The sequence below is a fragment of the Scyliorhinus torazame genome, chromosome 2 (assembly GCF_047496885.1).
Source record: "Scyliorhinus torazame isolate Kashiwa2021f chromosome 2, sScyTor2.1, whole genome shotgun sequence".
In the NCBI taxonomy this organism is placed as follows: domain Eukaryota; kingdom Metazoa; phylum Chordata; class Chondrichthyes; order Carcharhiniformes; family Scyliorhinidae; genus Scyliorhinus; species Scyliorhinus torazame.
The window spans coordinates 186,772,924-186,790,102 of record NC_092708.1 but is presented as its reverse complement, the minus strand read 5'-3'; the positions used below and the strand labels follow the sequence as shown (position 1 = coordinate 186,790,102).

Sequence of the window (17,179 nt, the reverse complement as noted above, 5' to 3'; positions counted from 1 at the left end):
TTTGGTTGACCAGGTGTGGGTTGATGTACAAGTTTTGTTTTAGCAGCAATCAATAACGTCCTAAGATTCTTGTATGCAGAATTGAAGCGATTAAGTGGCTTGTAAATCTGATGCTACAATCATCTGCAAACTGTAGATCTTGTATACCTACGGTGGTCCCGTAACCTCCGCGCTCTGGGTTATTGTAACCGTGCGGTTACCCAAAGATGCACTGGGGAACCCCAACCTCACAAAGGTCCCCAGGTAAGGATCACTCAGTAATTACCCGGAAGTTCAAACTGCTGTTGGGCAATTGCCCTGCAATAGGAAGCATCCGCAAGTATGATATAAATTGCAAACCTTGGACAGTCTCCCCCCTCCCGTGAAGAAGTCGATGAATGGTTGCCACCTTCGGGCGAACCCCAATACAAATCCCCTCAAGGCGAACTTAATTTTTTCCATACCCAGAAAACCTGACATGTCCGAAAGCCATAGTTCGGTCTTCGGGGGTTTTGAGTCCCTCCATGCCAGCAGTATTCGGCGCCGGGCTATTAGCGAAGCAAAGGCCAGAACATCTGCCTCTTTCTCCCCCTGGTCTTCCGAAACCCCGGAATTTGCCATCCCTGGACTCATCACCACCCTTGTTTTCAGCACCCGGGACATGACCCCTGCAAATCCCTCCCAGTATTCCCGAAGCTTAGGACATGCCCAAAGCATGTGAACATGGTTCGCTGGTCCTCCCGCGCATCGAGCGCACTTGTCCTCTACCCCAAAGAATTTGTTCATCCGAGCTACCGTCAAGTGGGCCCGGTGAACGACCTTAAATTGAATGAGGCCAAGCCTGGCACATGTTGCGGTTGAGTTTACCCTACTCAGGGCTTCCGCCCACAGCCCGTCCTCCATCTCCATTTGAGTTTCAGTTCCTTTGTCTGGGGACTCTTCCCCCTTCATGAGCACCTTGTAGATATCCGAGACTCTACCCTCTCCTCCTTCTCTAGAGACTATTCTGTCCTGGATCCCTATTGGCGGGAGGTGTGGGAAGGATGGGGCCTGTCTGTGTACAAAGTCTTGCATCTGTAAGTACCTAAAGTCATTTCCCCTTACCAGCCCAAATTTCTCCTCCAAACCCCTCAAACTTGCAAAGCTCCCCTCCAGGAACATCACCCACCCCTCCCCACCCCCGCCCGCCGTCATGTTCGAAACCCTCCATCCATGTTCCCGGGGGCGAATCGATGGTTATCACATATTGGAGCCCAGACCGACGCACCCCCCCCCCCCCCACCCCACCCCCCACATGACTCCTCCACTGGCCCCATATCTGCAGGGCCGCCCCCACTACCGGGCGGGTGGAGTACCCCCCCCCCCCCCCCCCAAGTCATTCCCTTCCACCCCTTCGCAGCTCTCAACGCTATCGCCAACGGCTCTATGGCCAACGCGAACAGCAACGGGGAGAGTGGGCACCCCTGTCTGGTCCCGCAGTGTAGTCTGAAATAATCTGACATTATCCTGTTCGTCCGAACGCTAGCTTTGGTTCAATAGTCTGACCCAATTAACCAGTCCCTTCCCGAACCCAAACCGTCCAAGCACCTCCCACAAATAGCCCCACTCCACCCGGTTGAAGGCCTTCTCGGCGTCCATTGCCACCACTACCTCCACCTCCTTGCCCGTCGGGGGCATCATGATCACATTAAGCAATCTTCTCACGTTAGCTGTCAGCTGCCTGCCTTTCACAAACCCTGTCTGATCGTCCCCAATCACCTCCGGTACGCAGTCCTCTATTCTAATCGCCAGGACCTTGGCCAGGAGCTTAGCATCCACATTGATCAGGGAGATTGGCCTGTATGACCCGCAGGATTCCGGGTCCTTGTCCCGCTTCAGTATCAGCGAGATGCTGGCTTGCAACATCGTCGGTGGCAGGGTCCCTCTGTCCCTTGCCTCCATTAAAAACCCTTGTCAGGACCGGTCCCACTATCTCCGAGAACTTCTTGTAAAAGTCTACTGGGTATCCATCTGGTCCTGGGGCTTTCCCCGACTGCATGGCCTTTAGGCCCCCCAATACCTCCTCCACTCTAATCGGGGCCCCCAGCCCATCCACTAGTCCCCTGCCTACTTTTGGGAAGGTTAGTCCATCCAGGAACCTTTTCATCTCCTCCGTCTCTTCCGGGGGTTCTGAAGTGTACAGCTTACTATAGAAGTCCTGAAATACTTTATTCAGTCCTGCCGGGTCCTCCACTCTGCTCCCCTCCCCTTCAACCACTCTACTTATTTCCATGGCCACCTCCCTCTTCCTGAGTTCCTGCGCTAGCAATCTGCTGGCCTTCTCTGCATGCTCATACACCACTCCCCTCGCCTTCCTAAGTTGTTCCACGGCCCTACTCGTGGATAGCACCCCCAGTTCCGCCTGCAATCTCCTTCTCTACCTGAGTAGCTCCTCGTCTATCCGGTGAATTTCCCTAACCAATCTGTCCATTTCTGCTCTGTCCTCCCTGACCCTGTGAGCCCAAATTGAGTTCAGCTCCCCCCCTCACTACTGCCTTCAGCGCCTCCCACAGGGTCGCTGCTGAAACCTCCCCCATATCGTTCACCTGCAAGTAATTTTGCATACACTTCCGAAGTCTCTCACATATCCCCTCCTCCGACAACAGTCCAACGTCTATCCTCCATTGCGTGCGTTGGTAATTCGCCCCACCGACCTGCAGGTCCACTTAGTGTGGGGCATGATCCGAGATAGTGAGTGCCGAGTATTCTGTATTCTTTACCCCCCCAAAATAGTCCCTGCTCATGATAATAAAAATCAATCCTAGAATATACTTCATGAACATGCGAATAAAACGAGTAGCCCCTTCCCGTCGGCTGTCTGGCTCTCCATGGGTCTACAGCCCCCATTTGCTCCATGAACCCTTTCAGCTCCCTTGCCATTGCTGGGAGTCTGCCCGTTCTGGGACATGACCGGTCCAGCCCCAGGTCAAGGACTGTATTCAAGTCTCTTCCCCCCCCCCATTATCAACTTACATGTGACTAGGTCTGGGATCTTCCCCAGCACTCTTTTGATAAAGTCAACGTCGTCCCAGTTCAGCGCATATATGTTCACCAGCACCACTCTTCTCCCCTCCAGCTTGCCCCTTACCATAAGGAATCTGCCCCCGCCGTCTGCGACTACGCCCTCCGCCTCAAATTGAACCCGCTTATTGATCATAATTGCTACCCCCCTGGACTTCGAATCCAAGTCCAAGTGGAAGACCTGGCTGATCCAGCCCTTCCTTGTCCTAGTCTGGCCAGACACTTTCAGATGTGTCTCCTGCAACATAATTACGTCTGCCTTTGGAGCCCGCAAATGCACGAACACTTTAGTCCCCTGACATTCCGTTCTCTCTCCCCCCCCCCCCCCCCCCCCCCCGGGTCCAGTCATAACCTTTCTTGGGCCCGGCCCATGCGCCACACCATTCCTGGCTCGCCTCTTGGCTGCCTCCACCCCCTACCTCCTTTCCATTACCTACTTCAGATCCCCCCACCGTCAGCAAAACAACCCCCCCCCCCACCCCCCAGCAACATCCCCCCGATAACCCCACCCCTGCCATTCACTGCTTGTATTTTCTCTCTCTCTTTCCCCCCCCCCCCCCAACCTAACTCCCTTGACTAGCCAATCTGCTCGCCTGGTGACTCATTGCTCCGGCGCCCCCTTGTCTCACTCCCATTGTTCCCCCGACCTCATCTCCTACTCCCCAGCACACCACCCCCCACTCCGACCCACTGGAGCAGTCTCACTAAGATGGGAAAGATCAAGCAAGATGTAAACATCAAACAGCAACGCGAGGCTGCTCCAGGTACAATACAGTTCCAGCTGTGTACACAGAAAAGTGTTAACCCACGTCCCTTTCTGAACACCAAAAAATATATATATAACACCGCAATAACCCAGTAACCGTACATCCCCCATCCGAAACGAACATAAAAACCATAGACCTAAATGAAACAAAAGCCCCCAACCAACATCTTTAATCCCCATTGCTGACCGGCCACCCTTTTGTTACAATACAGGCTCCAGCGCACTCAGAGAGCCCAACAAAAGGTACCCACCACAACAGAAGAAAAAAAAAGGAGAGGAAAAAAACAACAACAGGAGAAAGGAAAAAGACCATTCGCCGGGGGGGGGGGGGGGCGGGGGCGGGCGGGAGAGGGAGGATACCCTCCCCCCACATCCCCCACAGGCGAAACTGCCCACAAAAAATAAACCACAAGGCATCTTTATTTATTTAAAAAATACATATTTTATTAAAGTTTTCAAACACAATTTTTCCCCCTTACAAATCAACAAAAACGGTAACATGATAACTGATATATAACATTGTTTAAATAATATAGTAAACTAACCAAATAACACAAAATAATGCTCCCCCCCACCCCATCTAGAACACAAACAATTTCCCCCCCCCCCCCCCGGGCTGCTGCTGCTGGCTATCTATTTTCCCCCTAATGTTCCGCTAGATAGTCGAGGAACGGTTGCCACCGCCTGGTGAACCCTTGAGCCCATCCTCTCAGCGCAAACTTCATCCGCTCCAGTTTTATGAACCCCGCCATATCGTTTAACTAGGCCTCCACGCCGGGGGGGTTTCGTTTCCTTCAACATGAGTAAAATCCTACGCCGGGCGACTAGGGACACAAAGGCCACAATATCGGCCTCTTTCGCCTCCTGCACTCCCGGCTCATCTGCTACCCCAAATATAGCTAACCCCCAGCTTGGCTTGACCCGGACCTTCACCACCTTCGAGATCACTCCTGCCACTCCCCTCCAATACCCCTCCAGTGCCAGACACGACCAAAACATATGTGTGTGGTTCGCCTGGCTTCCCCCGCACCTCCCGCATTTGTCCTCCACTCCGAAGAACCTGCTCAACCTCGCTCCCGTTATGTGTGCTCTGTGTAGCACCTTAAATTGGACCAGGCTAAGCCTGGCACACGAGGAAGAGGAATTTACCCTACTTAGGGCATCAGCCCACAAACCCTCCTCAATCTCCTCCCCGAGCTCTTCTTCCCATTTTCCCTTCAGTTCGCCCACCAACTCCTCCCCCTCTTCTCTCATCTCCCGGTATATTTCGGACACGTTGCCCTCCCCGACCCACACCCCCCGAAAGCACCCTGTCCTGGATCCCTTGCGTCGGGAGCAGCAGAAATTCCCTCACCTGTTGTCTCGTGAACCCTCTCCCCTGCATATACCTAAAGATATTCCCCAGGGGCAGCTCATACTTTTCCTCTAGCGCTCCCAAGCTTGCAAACGTCTCATCTATAAATAAGTCTCCCACTCTCCTAATTCCTGCCCGGTGCCAGCTCTGGAACCCTCCGTCCAACCTCCCTGGGGCAAACCTATGGTTGTTCCTGATCGGGAACCACACCGAGGCTCCCAACACACCCCTCTGTCGCCTCCATTGCCCCCAGACACTTAATGCTGCCGCCACCACTGGGTTTGTGGTAAACTTTTTCGGGATGAGTGGCAGTGGCGTCGTCACCAGCGCTTTCAAGCTCGTTCCTTTGCAGGACGCCATCTCCAACCTTTTCCACGCCGCCCCCTCTCCCTCTATCAATCACTTACGAATCATCGCCACGTTGGCGGCCCAGTAGTAGTCTCCCAAATTCGGCAACGCCAGTCCACCTCTGTCTCTGCTACGTTGCAGGAACCCCCTCCTTATCTTTGGGGCCTTTCCTGCCCACACGAGGCTCATGATGCTTCTATCTATTTTTTTGAAAAAGGCCTTCGTGATCAATATAGGGAGACATTGGAACACAAATAGGAACCTCGGGAGGACCATCATTTTAATCGCCTGCACTCCGCCCGCCAGTGACAGCGGCTGCATATCCCACCTTTTGAAATCTTCTTCCATTTGTTCCACCAGCCAAGTCGGATTGAGCCTGTGTAAGGTTCCCCAGTTCCTGGCTATCTGAATCCCCAGGTATCGGAAGTTTCTTTCCACTCTCCTTAGCGGCAGGCCATCTATCCCTCTACTCTGGTCCCCAGGGTGTATCACGAAAAGCTCAGTCTTTCCCATGTTAAGCCTATATCCCGAGAAATCTCCAAACTCCCTCAATATCTGCATGACCTCTGTCATCCCCCCCACTGGATCCGCCACATACAGCAGTAGGTCATCCGCGTAGAGTGACACTCTGTGTTCCTCTCCCCCTCTAACCACCCCTTTCCATTTCCTGGAGTCTCTCAGCGCTATGGCCAGTGGTTCAATTGCCAGCGCGAACAGTAATGGGGACAGCGGGCATCCCTGTCTTGTTCCCCTATGTAGTCGAAAATACTCCGACCTTTGCCGATTTGTGACTACACTTGCCATTGGGGCCCCATAAAGGAGTTTAACCCAGCTGACAAACCCCTCCCCGAACCCGAACCTCCTCAGCACCTCCCATAGATACTCCCGCTCTACCCTATCAAATACCTTCTCTGCATCCATTGCCACCACTATCTCTGCCTCCCCCTCTGCTGGGGGCATCATTATCACCCCCAATAGCCGTCGCACGTTGACATTCAATTGTCTCCCCTTTACGAACCCTGTCTGATCTTCGTGCACCACCCCCGGGACACAATCTTCTATCCTCATTGCCAGCACTTTTGCCAGCAACTTGGCGTCCACATTTAGGAGTGGGATAGGCCTATAAGACCCGCATTGCAGCGGATCTTTATCTTGCTTCAAGATTAGTGATATCGTCGCCTCCGACATTGTCGGGGGTAGGGTCCCCCCTTCTCTGGCCTCGTTAAAGGTTCTTACCAGCAGCGGGGCCAACAAGTCCACATATTCTCTGTAAAATTCCACCGGGAACCTGTCAGGTCCCGGGGCCTTCCCTGCCTGCATGTTCCCCAGCCCTTTGGTCACCTCGTCCACCCCAATTGGCGCCCCCAGGCCTGCCACCTCCTGCTCCTCCACCCTCGGGGACCTTAGTTGGTCCAGAAACTGCTGCATCCCCTCTTTTCCCTCCGGGGGTTGGGACCTATATAACCTCTCATAAAAGGTCTTAAACACCTCATTTATCTTCCCTGCTCTCCGCACCGTGGTTCCCGTTTCATCCCTAACTCCCCCTATTTCCCTCGCCGCTGTCCTCTTTCGAAGCTGGTGGGCCAACAGGCGACTCGCCTTTCCCCATATTCATATCTCATCCCCTGTGCCTTCCTCCACTGTGCCTCTACCCTCCCTGTGGTCAGCAGGTCGAACTCCGTCTGGAGTCGTCGCCTCTCCCTGTATAGTCCTTCGTCTGGGGCCTCCGCGTATTTTTTATCCACACTCAAAATCTCCCCCAGTAATCTTTCACTTTCTTTGGCTTCTGTTTTCCCCTTGTGAGCCCTGATGGAGATCAACTCTCCCCTGACCACCGCCTTCAGCGCTTCCCATACTACCCCCACGCGGACCTCCCCATCATCGTTGGCCTCCAGGTACCTTTCGATACATCCCCGCACTATTCCGCAGACTCCCTCATCCGCCAATAATCCCACATCCAGTCGCCAGAGTGGACGCTGCTCCCTCTCCTCTCCTAGTTCCAGATCCACCCAATGTGGGGCATGGTCTGAAACAGCTATGGTCGAGTACTCTGTTCCTTCCACCCTCAAAATCAGTGACCTTCCCAAAATGAAGAAATCTATCCGGGAGTAAGCCTTATGAACATGGGAGTAAAAGGAGAACTCTTTGGCCAGCGGCCTAGCAAATCTCCACGGATCCACTCCCCCCATTTGGTCCATAAACCCCCTAAGCACCTTGGCCGCTGCCGGCCTTCTTCCGGTCCTGGATCTAGATCTATCTAACCCTGGCTCTAGCACGGTGTTAAAGTCCCCCCCCCCCCCCCCCCCCATTACCAGGTTTCCTACCTCCAGGTCTGGGATGCGTCCCAGCATCCGCTTCATAAATCCCGCATCATCCCAGTTCGGGACATATATGTTGACCAGCACGACCTCCACTCCCTGCAGTTTGCCACTCACCATCACATATCTGCCCCCGCTGTCCGCTACAATGTTCCTAGCCTCGAACGACACCCGTTTCCCCACCAATTTGACCACCCCTCTATTCTTTGCGTCCAGCCCTGAGTGGAACACCTGTCCCACCCACCCTTTCCTAACCTGGTCCGCCACCTTCAGATGCGTCTCTTGAAGCATGGCCACGTCTGCCTTCAGTCCCTTTAAGTGCGCGAGCACTCGAGCCCTCTTAATCGACCCATTTAGGCCTCTCACGTTCCACGTGATCAGCCGGACTGGGGGGCTGCCCGCCCCCCTCCCCTGTCGACTAGCCATCACCCTCTCTGGGCCAGTCCCGGTTCCGTGCACCCACCCGTCCCCCACGGCGCATTCCCGCCCCGACCACCTCTTACCAGCTCCCTTTCGATCTCTGCAGCAGCAACCCAGTTGTCCCCCGCTAGGTCCCCATCTAGCATGGTTACTCCCCCCATATTGCTTCCGAAAGTCAGCTGACTTCAACTGACCCCGGCTTCTCCCACTCTTCAACTGACCCCGGCTTCTCCCGCTCTCTCCTTGACCCCACCGTGTGAGGAACTCCCATCCTCCTTGCGCCTATCTTCCCGCCATCATCTCTCTGACGCGGGAAAAAGAAAAAGAAACCCCGCGCTCTCTAGAACCATCCAGCCCCTCATGGCGCAGCTCCCCCTACCTTCCCATTCCCCATCCCCCGCCTGTGTCCCCCCCCCCCCCCACCGGCGCCCACATTTCTCAGTGTCCCCCCCCCTCCCCAATTTACATCTCTACATCTCTATATACATCAGCATTGTCGTTTCCCCTCCAACATCAGTCCCTCAGTTCTGGTCCAGTTTCTCGTTTTGATTGAAGGTCCATGCTTCTTCCGCCGTTTCGAAATAGTAATGTCTATCCTGGTGCGTGACCCACAATCGCGCCGACTGCAACATCCCGAACTTCACTTTCTTCTTGTGCAGCACCTCCTTGGCTCGATTGAAACTCGCCCTCCTTCTCGCCACCTCCGCACTCCAATCCTGATACACTCATATCACCGCATTCTCCCATCTGCTACTTCGTACCTTCTTGGCCCATCTCAGAACCACCTCTCTGTCATTTAAGCGGTGAAATCGCACGATCATCGCCCTAGGTGGTTCTCCAGCCTTTGGTCTCCTCGCAGGGACCCAGTGGGCCCCTTCCACTTCCAAGGGGCCCAAGGGGGCCTCAGCTCCCATTAGCGAGCGTAGCATCGTGCTCGCGTAAGCCCCGCTGTCAGCTCCTTCCACTCTGGGAGACCCAGGATCCGGAGGTTCTTTCTCCGTGATCTGTTTTCCAGGACTTCAATCCTTTCGATGCACTTCTTATGGAGTGCCTCGTGCGTCTGCATTTTGACCGCTAGGCTCAGGATCTCGTCCTCGTTGTCTGTTACCTTCTGCTCCACCACACGGAGCTCTATCTCCTGGGCCTTTTGTGTCTCTTTAAGCCCCTCGATTGCCTGTAGCATCGGGGCCAGCACCTCCTTTTTTAACAGCTCCACACCGTCTTAGAAACTCATCCTGGTCCGGTCCCCATGTCGCCTGGGCTCCCTCCGCCGCCATCTTGCTCCTTTCTTCCTTCTGCCGCTGCCCTCGAGGATTCTCCGAGATCTGGCCGCCGCCGCCGATATTTTTCTTTTCCGCTGCGGGGGGCGGGGGGGCTCCTTGTTGCCTCACCCCGCACCGGGTTTAGTTCCGAAAAAATTTCCCGTTGGAGCTCTTAAAAGAGCCCGAAGGTCCGTTCGAGCTGAAGCCGCCGAAACGTGCGGCTTAGCTGGTCATTGCTGCAACCGGAAGTCCACAAGGCACCTTTAAAGTAGTAAACAGTCGACCTGCAGTCCAGGCACAGTAGGCGTCCCTTCAACCAGTAATTCTCGGACTCTAGCTTGCGTCCGTGGGTCCTTTTTTTGAGACCAGCCCCTGATCCCTCACAAAGTCCATTGCTTCTTCGGGCTCGGAGAAGTAGTGGTGTTGGCCCTGATGCGTAACCCAAAGATGGGCCGGGAAGAGCAGACCAAACTTCACGTGCTTTTTGAACAACACCTCCTTAACTTGTTTAAAGGCTGCTCGCCACCTGGCCACCTCCTGGCTTAGATCCTGGTAAATGCGAAGGACACTGTTATTCCACGTGCTGCTCTTGGCGCTCTTTGCCCACTGCAGCACCCGCTCCTTCTACACAAACCTGTGGAACCTAACCACCATCGGACGGGGGGGACCCCCCCGGGTGCACCTGTCTCGCCTGTGCTCTGTGTGCCCCCTCCAGCTCCGGCGGTCGATGACAGGCTTCAACCCCCATCAGCTGCATCAACAGGTCTGCCACGAACGCTGTGGCATCAGCTCCCTCCGCCCCCTCCGGGAGGCCGATGATCCTCGGATTTTGTCTGCGGGCTCTATTTTTCAGCTCCTCTGCTCTGTCCAGCAGTCTTCTCTGTCTCTCCTTCAACCCGTCGACTTCTAGCGCAGCCATCGTCTGCACGTCCGCCTGTTCCTCCACCGCCTCCCCCAGCTCCTTAACTTTTTTGTCCTGGGCATCCAGTCTCTGGTTCAGCTGATCCACTGCCTTCTGAAGTGGGTCCAAGTTATCCCGCTTCAACGACTCAAAACTGCTCTTTATCACCTGCAGCATGTTTTCCAGCGCCTGCTGGATCGCCGGGTCCGCAGGTCCGCCATCTTTGCTCCCGGGTCAGCTTCCCCTGCACCTTGCCTTTGTCCCTTCCTCTCCCATTTGCGCTGCTTTCTGCTCTCCCGCAGTTCCATGCAGCTCTGCTCGCTCCTTAGCCCCCCGTGGCCGTCCTTGGAGGCCGCAAAACCGGGGAACTAGGTCCTCAAATCCCACCGAAATGAGAGCCTCCAAATGTGCGGCTCACTCATTGCCTCCACCGGAAGTCCGATAACTGTAATGCTGATAACAGCAGCCCCCCCCCCCACCTCCCATTTCACTCAATATCCAAGCCCAATCCCACTGACAACCTGACCCACTCTCTTCCCGTTGACCACCCGATTAAAGGTAGGCGGCACAGTGGATTATCACAGAGGTGCCTTCATTCTATTTAGTTGTGCAAGATTAGGACAGGCACTTGACTGGAGTTAGCTTTTGAAAATTGCAGCATAAGTAATAATAATAATCTTTATTGTCACAATAGGCTTACATTAACACTGCAGTGAAGTTACTGTGAAAAGCCCCTAACACAAGTCAAAAGCAGAATTTCTCATAATCTGCCTGCGTTAAGCTACCAGCAGTTGTTAGCACCCTCCCCCATCTTTTCTTCCTGATTATCATGTTAGCTAATATTGTTAACCGTTCTCTCTCCCCAGGCTCTTTCCCCTTCTTCAAATCTGCAATTATCACCACTCAACCTCTGCTATATCTGCAACTTTCTTCTCCAAAATCCTTGAACATGTTATTACCTCTCAATTACGTGCCCATTTTCCCCAGAACTCTATGGTTAAATTCCCTCAAAGTTTTCACTCTTGTCACAGCACTGAAATGGCTCTTATCAAAGTTACAAATGACATCAAATATAACCATGACAAGGTAAACTACTGCCCATCATCCTTCTCAACCTGCAGCCTTTGACACGTTTAATCTTCCAAAGCCTCTTTACCACTGTCCAGCTAGGTGGGATTGAACTTGCCTCATTCCATTTTTACCTTTCTAATCGTAGCCAGAGAATTACTTGCAATAGCTTCTCTTTTTGCTCCTGCACTGTTACCTCTGGTATTCCCAAGGATCTATCCTTGGACCTTCATCTATATTCCTCACCTACATGATGGACTTTCAGAAGGCGTTTGACAAAGTCCCGTATAAGAGATTATTGTGCAAAATTGAAGCGCATGGGATTGAGGAAAGTGTATTGAGGTATATAGGAAACTAGTTGGCAGCGAGGAAACAAAGAGTAGGAATTAACTAGTGGGATGCCACAGGGATCGCAGCTATTCACAATATATATTAATGATTTGGATGAGGGAATAAAATGTACCATCTCAAAGTGTGCAGATGGTACCAAGTTGGGTGGGAGGGTGAACTGTGACAAGGATGCAGAGATCCTACAGCATGATCTGGACAGGTTGGGCGAGGGGACAAATCAATGGCAAATGCAGAATAATTTGAATAAGTGTGAGGTTATTCACTTTGGAAGCAAAAACAGGAAAGCAGATTACTACCTGAATGTAAATTGGATGTAAATTGGGAGAGGGGAGTGTGCAGCGGGACCTGGGTGTCCTTGTGCACCAGTCGCTGAAGGTAAGCATGCAGGTGCAGCAGGTGGTAAAGAAGGCTAGTGGTATGTTGGCCTTCATTGCGAGAGGTTTCGACTACAGAAGCAGGGATTTTTGCTGCAATTATACAGGGCCTTGATGAGGCCACACCTAGAATTTTGTGTGCAGTTTTGGTCTCCTTTTCTGAGGAAGGATGTTCTTGCTCTCGAGGGAGTGCAGTGAAGGTTTACCAGACTGATTCCAGGGATGGCAGGACTATCATATGAGGAAAGATTGACTAGGTTAGGATTGTTCTTGCTGGAGTTCAGAAGAAGGAGGAGGAATTTCATAGAGACGTATAAAATTCTAACAGGATAAGACCGAGTAGATGGAGGGAAGATGTTCCCAATGGTGGGTGTGTCCAGAACCAGGGGTCACAATCTGAGGATTCTGGGTAAATCATTTCAGACAGAGATAAGGAGACATTTCTTCACACAAAGACTGGTGAGCCTGTGGAATTCATTACCACAGGAAGTAGTTATTGTTAAAGCATTGAATATATTCAAGAGGCGGCTAGATATAGCACTTGGGGTGAATTTGATCAAAGGTTATGAGGAGAAAGCAGGATTAGGCTATTGAGTTAGATGATCAGCCATGACCGATAAATGGCGGAGCAGGCTCGAAGGGCCAAAAGGCCTCCTCCTGCTCCGATCTTCTATGCATCTATGTCTCTCGGCAACATCACCCAAAACATATCATCAGTATCCATATGTACACTGACAGCATCCAGCTCTGCCTCAGCACCACTCATTCAAGCCCTCCAATGGTTCTAAATTGTTAGATTGTTCATCTGACATCTAGTACAGGATGAGCAGAAAGTTTCCCCAAGTTTAATATTGGGAAGACGGAAACCATTGTCTTCAGTCCCCACTACAATCTTTGCACTCTGGACACCAACTCCATCCCTCTCCCTGGCAACTGACTGAACCAGATTGTTCATAACATTGGTGCAATATTTGATCCAAGATGAGGTTCGAACCACATACTTGCGTTATCACTAAGACCACATTACCATCTCTGTAACATCACCTGTTTCTGTTCCTACCTCTGCCCATCTTCTGCTGACACCTTTGTTGAGGCCTTTGTTACCTCTCTGCTTGACTATTCTAACACAGTCATGGCTGGTCTCCCAAGTTCTAACCACTGTAAACTTGAAGTCATCCAAAACTCTGCTTCCTAGCTTGTACCAATTTCTGTTCAACCAACATCCCTGTGCTCACTGACCTATGCTGGCTCCAGTGCAGAAAATCCTCAATCCTAAGATTTTCACCTATAAATGGCCTCATTCCTCCCTTTTTATGAGATATCCGACAGCCTCTGAGATATTTGCATTTTTCTAAGCCATTAATAGCGTCTTGAGCATCTGCAATTTTATTGCTCCACCATTGGTGGTCTGCCCTAAAGCTACCCAAGACCCTAACCTCTGGGATTTCCTTCCCAAACTTCTCCTTCCCCTTTCCTCCATAAATAAGCTCCTTCAATCCTATATTTTAATCAAGCTTTTGGTCTCTTATCTCTCTGTTAGCTCTCTGTTACATTTTGTTTTATAATGTCTCTCTGACGTCCACCGTGTGATATTTTTCTAGGAAGGGTGGACTAAAAATGTGAGTTTTTAGCTGCATATCCTTTATGAATGGCATCCTGTAAGAAATGTGCACTCTTATCTCTGACTCTATTTTTGAGTGTTGGATTGCTGTGTAGGACCTTAAAATGAAAGGTGCTATGGACTTTGACGTATCTCCCATTATATCTTAATCATTTTGCATGATTAAAACCTCCACTCATAGCATTGAGTTAGATGCTAACCTTAGAAGTTATATTGTTGTTGATTTAAATATATCACTATATAGTGTTCTTCACTGGCTGTGATGTGTTGTAAATGCCTAGAATTAGGTTAGTTTTAAATAATTGATGATGAGCTAATATAATTGTGATCTGGTCTTTCCACAGTGCTTGTGAATTTATAGATACTTTTTATTTTTAAGGCTGAGAGCCCTGTGAGGATACCCAGACCCTCATCAGCAAAAGGCCAAAGACGAAAACCAAAACCAGGAGTTGAAGGTATTAAGTCTTACTGTAAACAACCCTAACCTTAACCAAAATTTTTAAAATCCTATAATGCATTCTCGTATCTGTATGTCATGCAGGTTAGTGATGTTTCATGCTTGTTATCATGTGTCTGATTGATAATCAAAGAGGTACTTGACTTTGTGGAAGGCCTTTTCTGCATCCAGGTAGATGATCACCTCTGGTGTTTGCTCCCTTGGCGCGGGGGTGGGAGGTTTCGTCGGGTGCTTGTCTTTTTTGGGTATCAGTGATATCGTGGCCTGTGTTAACGTAGGAGGCAGGGAGCCCCTCGCTCGCGAGTCTGTGAACATTTCCCTTATGTGTGGGGCCAGGGCTGGTGCAAAGTCTTTATAGTAGTCTGCCGGGAATCTGTCAGGTCCAGGCGCCTTCCCCGCCTGCATGGAGCTGATGCTCTCCATGATTTCCCCCAGACCTATTGGTGCTTCTGGTTCCCCCCTGCCTATCGTCCTCCACAACTGGCATGTCCAGTTCATCAAGGAACCGTTTCATCCCCGCACGGAGCTGTGCAACCCTCGGTAGAAGGTCTCAAACGCCCGGTTGACCTCTTTTGGCTGGTTACCAGTCTACCTCTGCTATTCTTTGCCTGGGCAATCTCCCTCGTGGCTGCCTGCTTTCTCAGCTGGTGAGCCAGTAGGCGGCCAGCCTCTTCTCTGTGCTCGTAGAAGGTCCCCCTGTCTGGCAGCGTTGGTGCACTGCTTTACTGGTGGATAGCAGATTAAAATCCATTTGCAGCTTTTTCCTCTCTGCCAGAGGCCACACAGCCCTTTCTTAACCGCAGTCGGTCCTTCTCCCTCAGGTGTGTCTCCTGCAGGAAGATTATGTCGACTTTCAGAGTTCTCAAGTGGGCGAAGACTCTAAACCTTTTCAACGATCGGGGCTTCGGAGTACATTATGTCGATCTCCAGGATGGAGTCGATCAGCTGTTGCCAGGCCGCCCTCTCTTCCTTGTCTCTACCTGCCTTATAGGCTATAATTTCTCCACTAATCACAGCCTTCAGTGCCTCCCAGAACGTGGAAGGTGAGACTTCCCCGTTCTGGTTATTAGTAATGTACTTACCTACTGACTGCGATGTTTTTTGGCAGAAGACCTTGTTGGCCAAGAGGTCCATGTCGAGCCTCCATGTGGGGTGCTGGGCACGACCCGTCTCCAATCTTACATCCATGTAATGTGGAGCGTGGTCAGAGATGACTATCGCTGAATATTCCGCCCTTGCTATTCCTGGAAGCACCGATTTCCCCACTGCAAAGAAGTTGATCCGGGTATATACCTTGTGCACTGCCGAAAAGAACGAGAATTCCCTCTCACGGGGGTGTAGAAACCGCGATGGATGCACCACCCCCAGCTGCTCCATGAATACTCCCAATTGCCGAGCCATGCCTGTCTTTTTCCCCATTCTGTGGTTTGATCGGTCCGTCGGAGGGTCCTGTACGCAGTTGAAGTCGCCCCCCACATGATCAGTTGATGTGTGTCAATGTCGGGGATTTCCGCCATGGCCTTCTTTTATAAAGTCTGTGTCATCCCATTTACAACCCCACTGGTGCCCCGTCTAGGACACCGTTGACCATGCCGTACCGTCCTCCTTGGTCCATAACCGTCCTTGTCTCAGTGAACCTCGCCCTCTTGCTAATCAATATGGCTACTCCCCTAGCCCTCATCCTGTAGCATGAATGGTACATCTTTCCCACCCAGCCCTTTCTTACCTGCAGTCGGTCCTTCTCCCTCCGGTGTGTCTCCTGCAGGAAGATTATGTCGGCTTTCAAACTTCTTAAGTGGGCGAAGACTCTGGATCTTTTCACTGGGCCGTTGAGTACCCTGACATTCCACGTGATAATCCTGGTGGAGGGGTTTCTGTCCCCCCGGTCCTGTGGGATCAACCATACTTATCTGGTGTTTACGGACCCGCCAAAGTATCTGCTTGCGGTGCCATCTTGTTTCTTCGGCCGGCTCTCTACCCGTCGAAGCCAATCCGAGAATCAAATATTTGTTCCTATCCTGTTTCTTAAGTGTTCCTCTCTTCTCTCTCCCCCACACCCCAACTATGCGTTCCTCCTCCCTGCCTCTGTGTCCTCCTCCTCTCCCCCCTGGCCAGGCACTCTCTCCTTGCCGAGACGTGCACCGCAGCCCCCTGACTGTCTGTCTTCCCGTGCTAGCTATCCCTGCTAGTACGGTGTCTCTTCGCCTGAGGCTGGCCTAACCCCTTGCTTTTGCCTGCTTTCCCTCATCTGCATCTCCCTGTCCTCGCTGTCTCCTGTGACCCAGTCTTTTTGATCAGAATGAGGTGATACAGTCCCATGCAAACATGGTAACTGTTCAATAAGTCTCTGCTTCTTCAGCAATCCTCTTCCGAGCCGCCTTCATCGCTGCCCTTTTTCAAGGCCGTTGGCCTGCGCAAAATCATTTGCCTCCGCCGGGGAATTGAAGTACTGCTCTTTGTTCTGGTGCGTGACCCAGAGTCTGACTGGGAATAGCATGCTAAATCGCACCCCATTTTTGTATAGCACCGACTTTGCCTGTTGAACTCGGCCCTTCGTTTCGCCAGATCTGCCTCAATGTCTTGGTAAATACGGATTCTGTGTCCTTCCCATGTGCTTGTTCTAGTCTGTCTTGCACACCGCAGGACCCTCTCCCGGTCCTGATATCAGTGCAGCTTTGCTATGATCGCTCTTGGCTGCTCGCCCGCCCTGGACTTCGGTCTGAGCGACCTGTGTGTCCTGTCGAGTTCTGGGGAGTTGGGGAAGATCGACTAGGTTGCCCAGAATTTGGGCGATGTAGCCTGTCTGGTCTCTACCTGGACCGGATGGACCACACCCCAGGGTTCTAAAAAGGATAGCTCAGGAGATTAGAACATAAGAACCTAAGAACTCGGAGCAAGAG

General features: G+C 51.9%; 1 protein-coding gene across 3 annotated transcripts in view; it reads left to right on the top strand.

Annotated features, from left to right (window-relative positions):
* traf3ip1 (TNF receptor-associated factor 3 interacting protein 1) overlaps window positions 1-17,179 on the top strand; it is a 290,175-nt gene that overhangs the window by 100,366 nt on the left and 172,630 nt on the right. For all 3 annotated transcript variants that reach the window (XM_072481210.1, XM_072481192.1, XM_072481201.1), the window contains exon 7: window positions 14,202-14,277. In XM_072481210.1, the coding sequence (XP_072337311.1) occupies window positions 14,202-14,277 (76 nt within the window). The remainder of the gene's footprint in view (window positions 1-14,201; window positions 14,278-17,179) is intronic.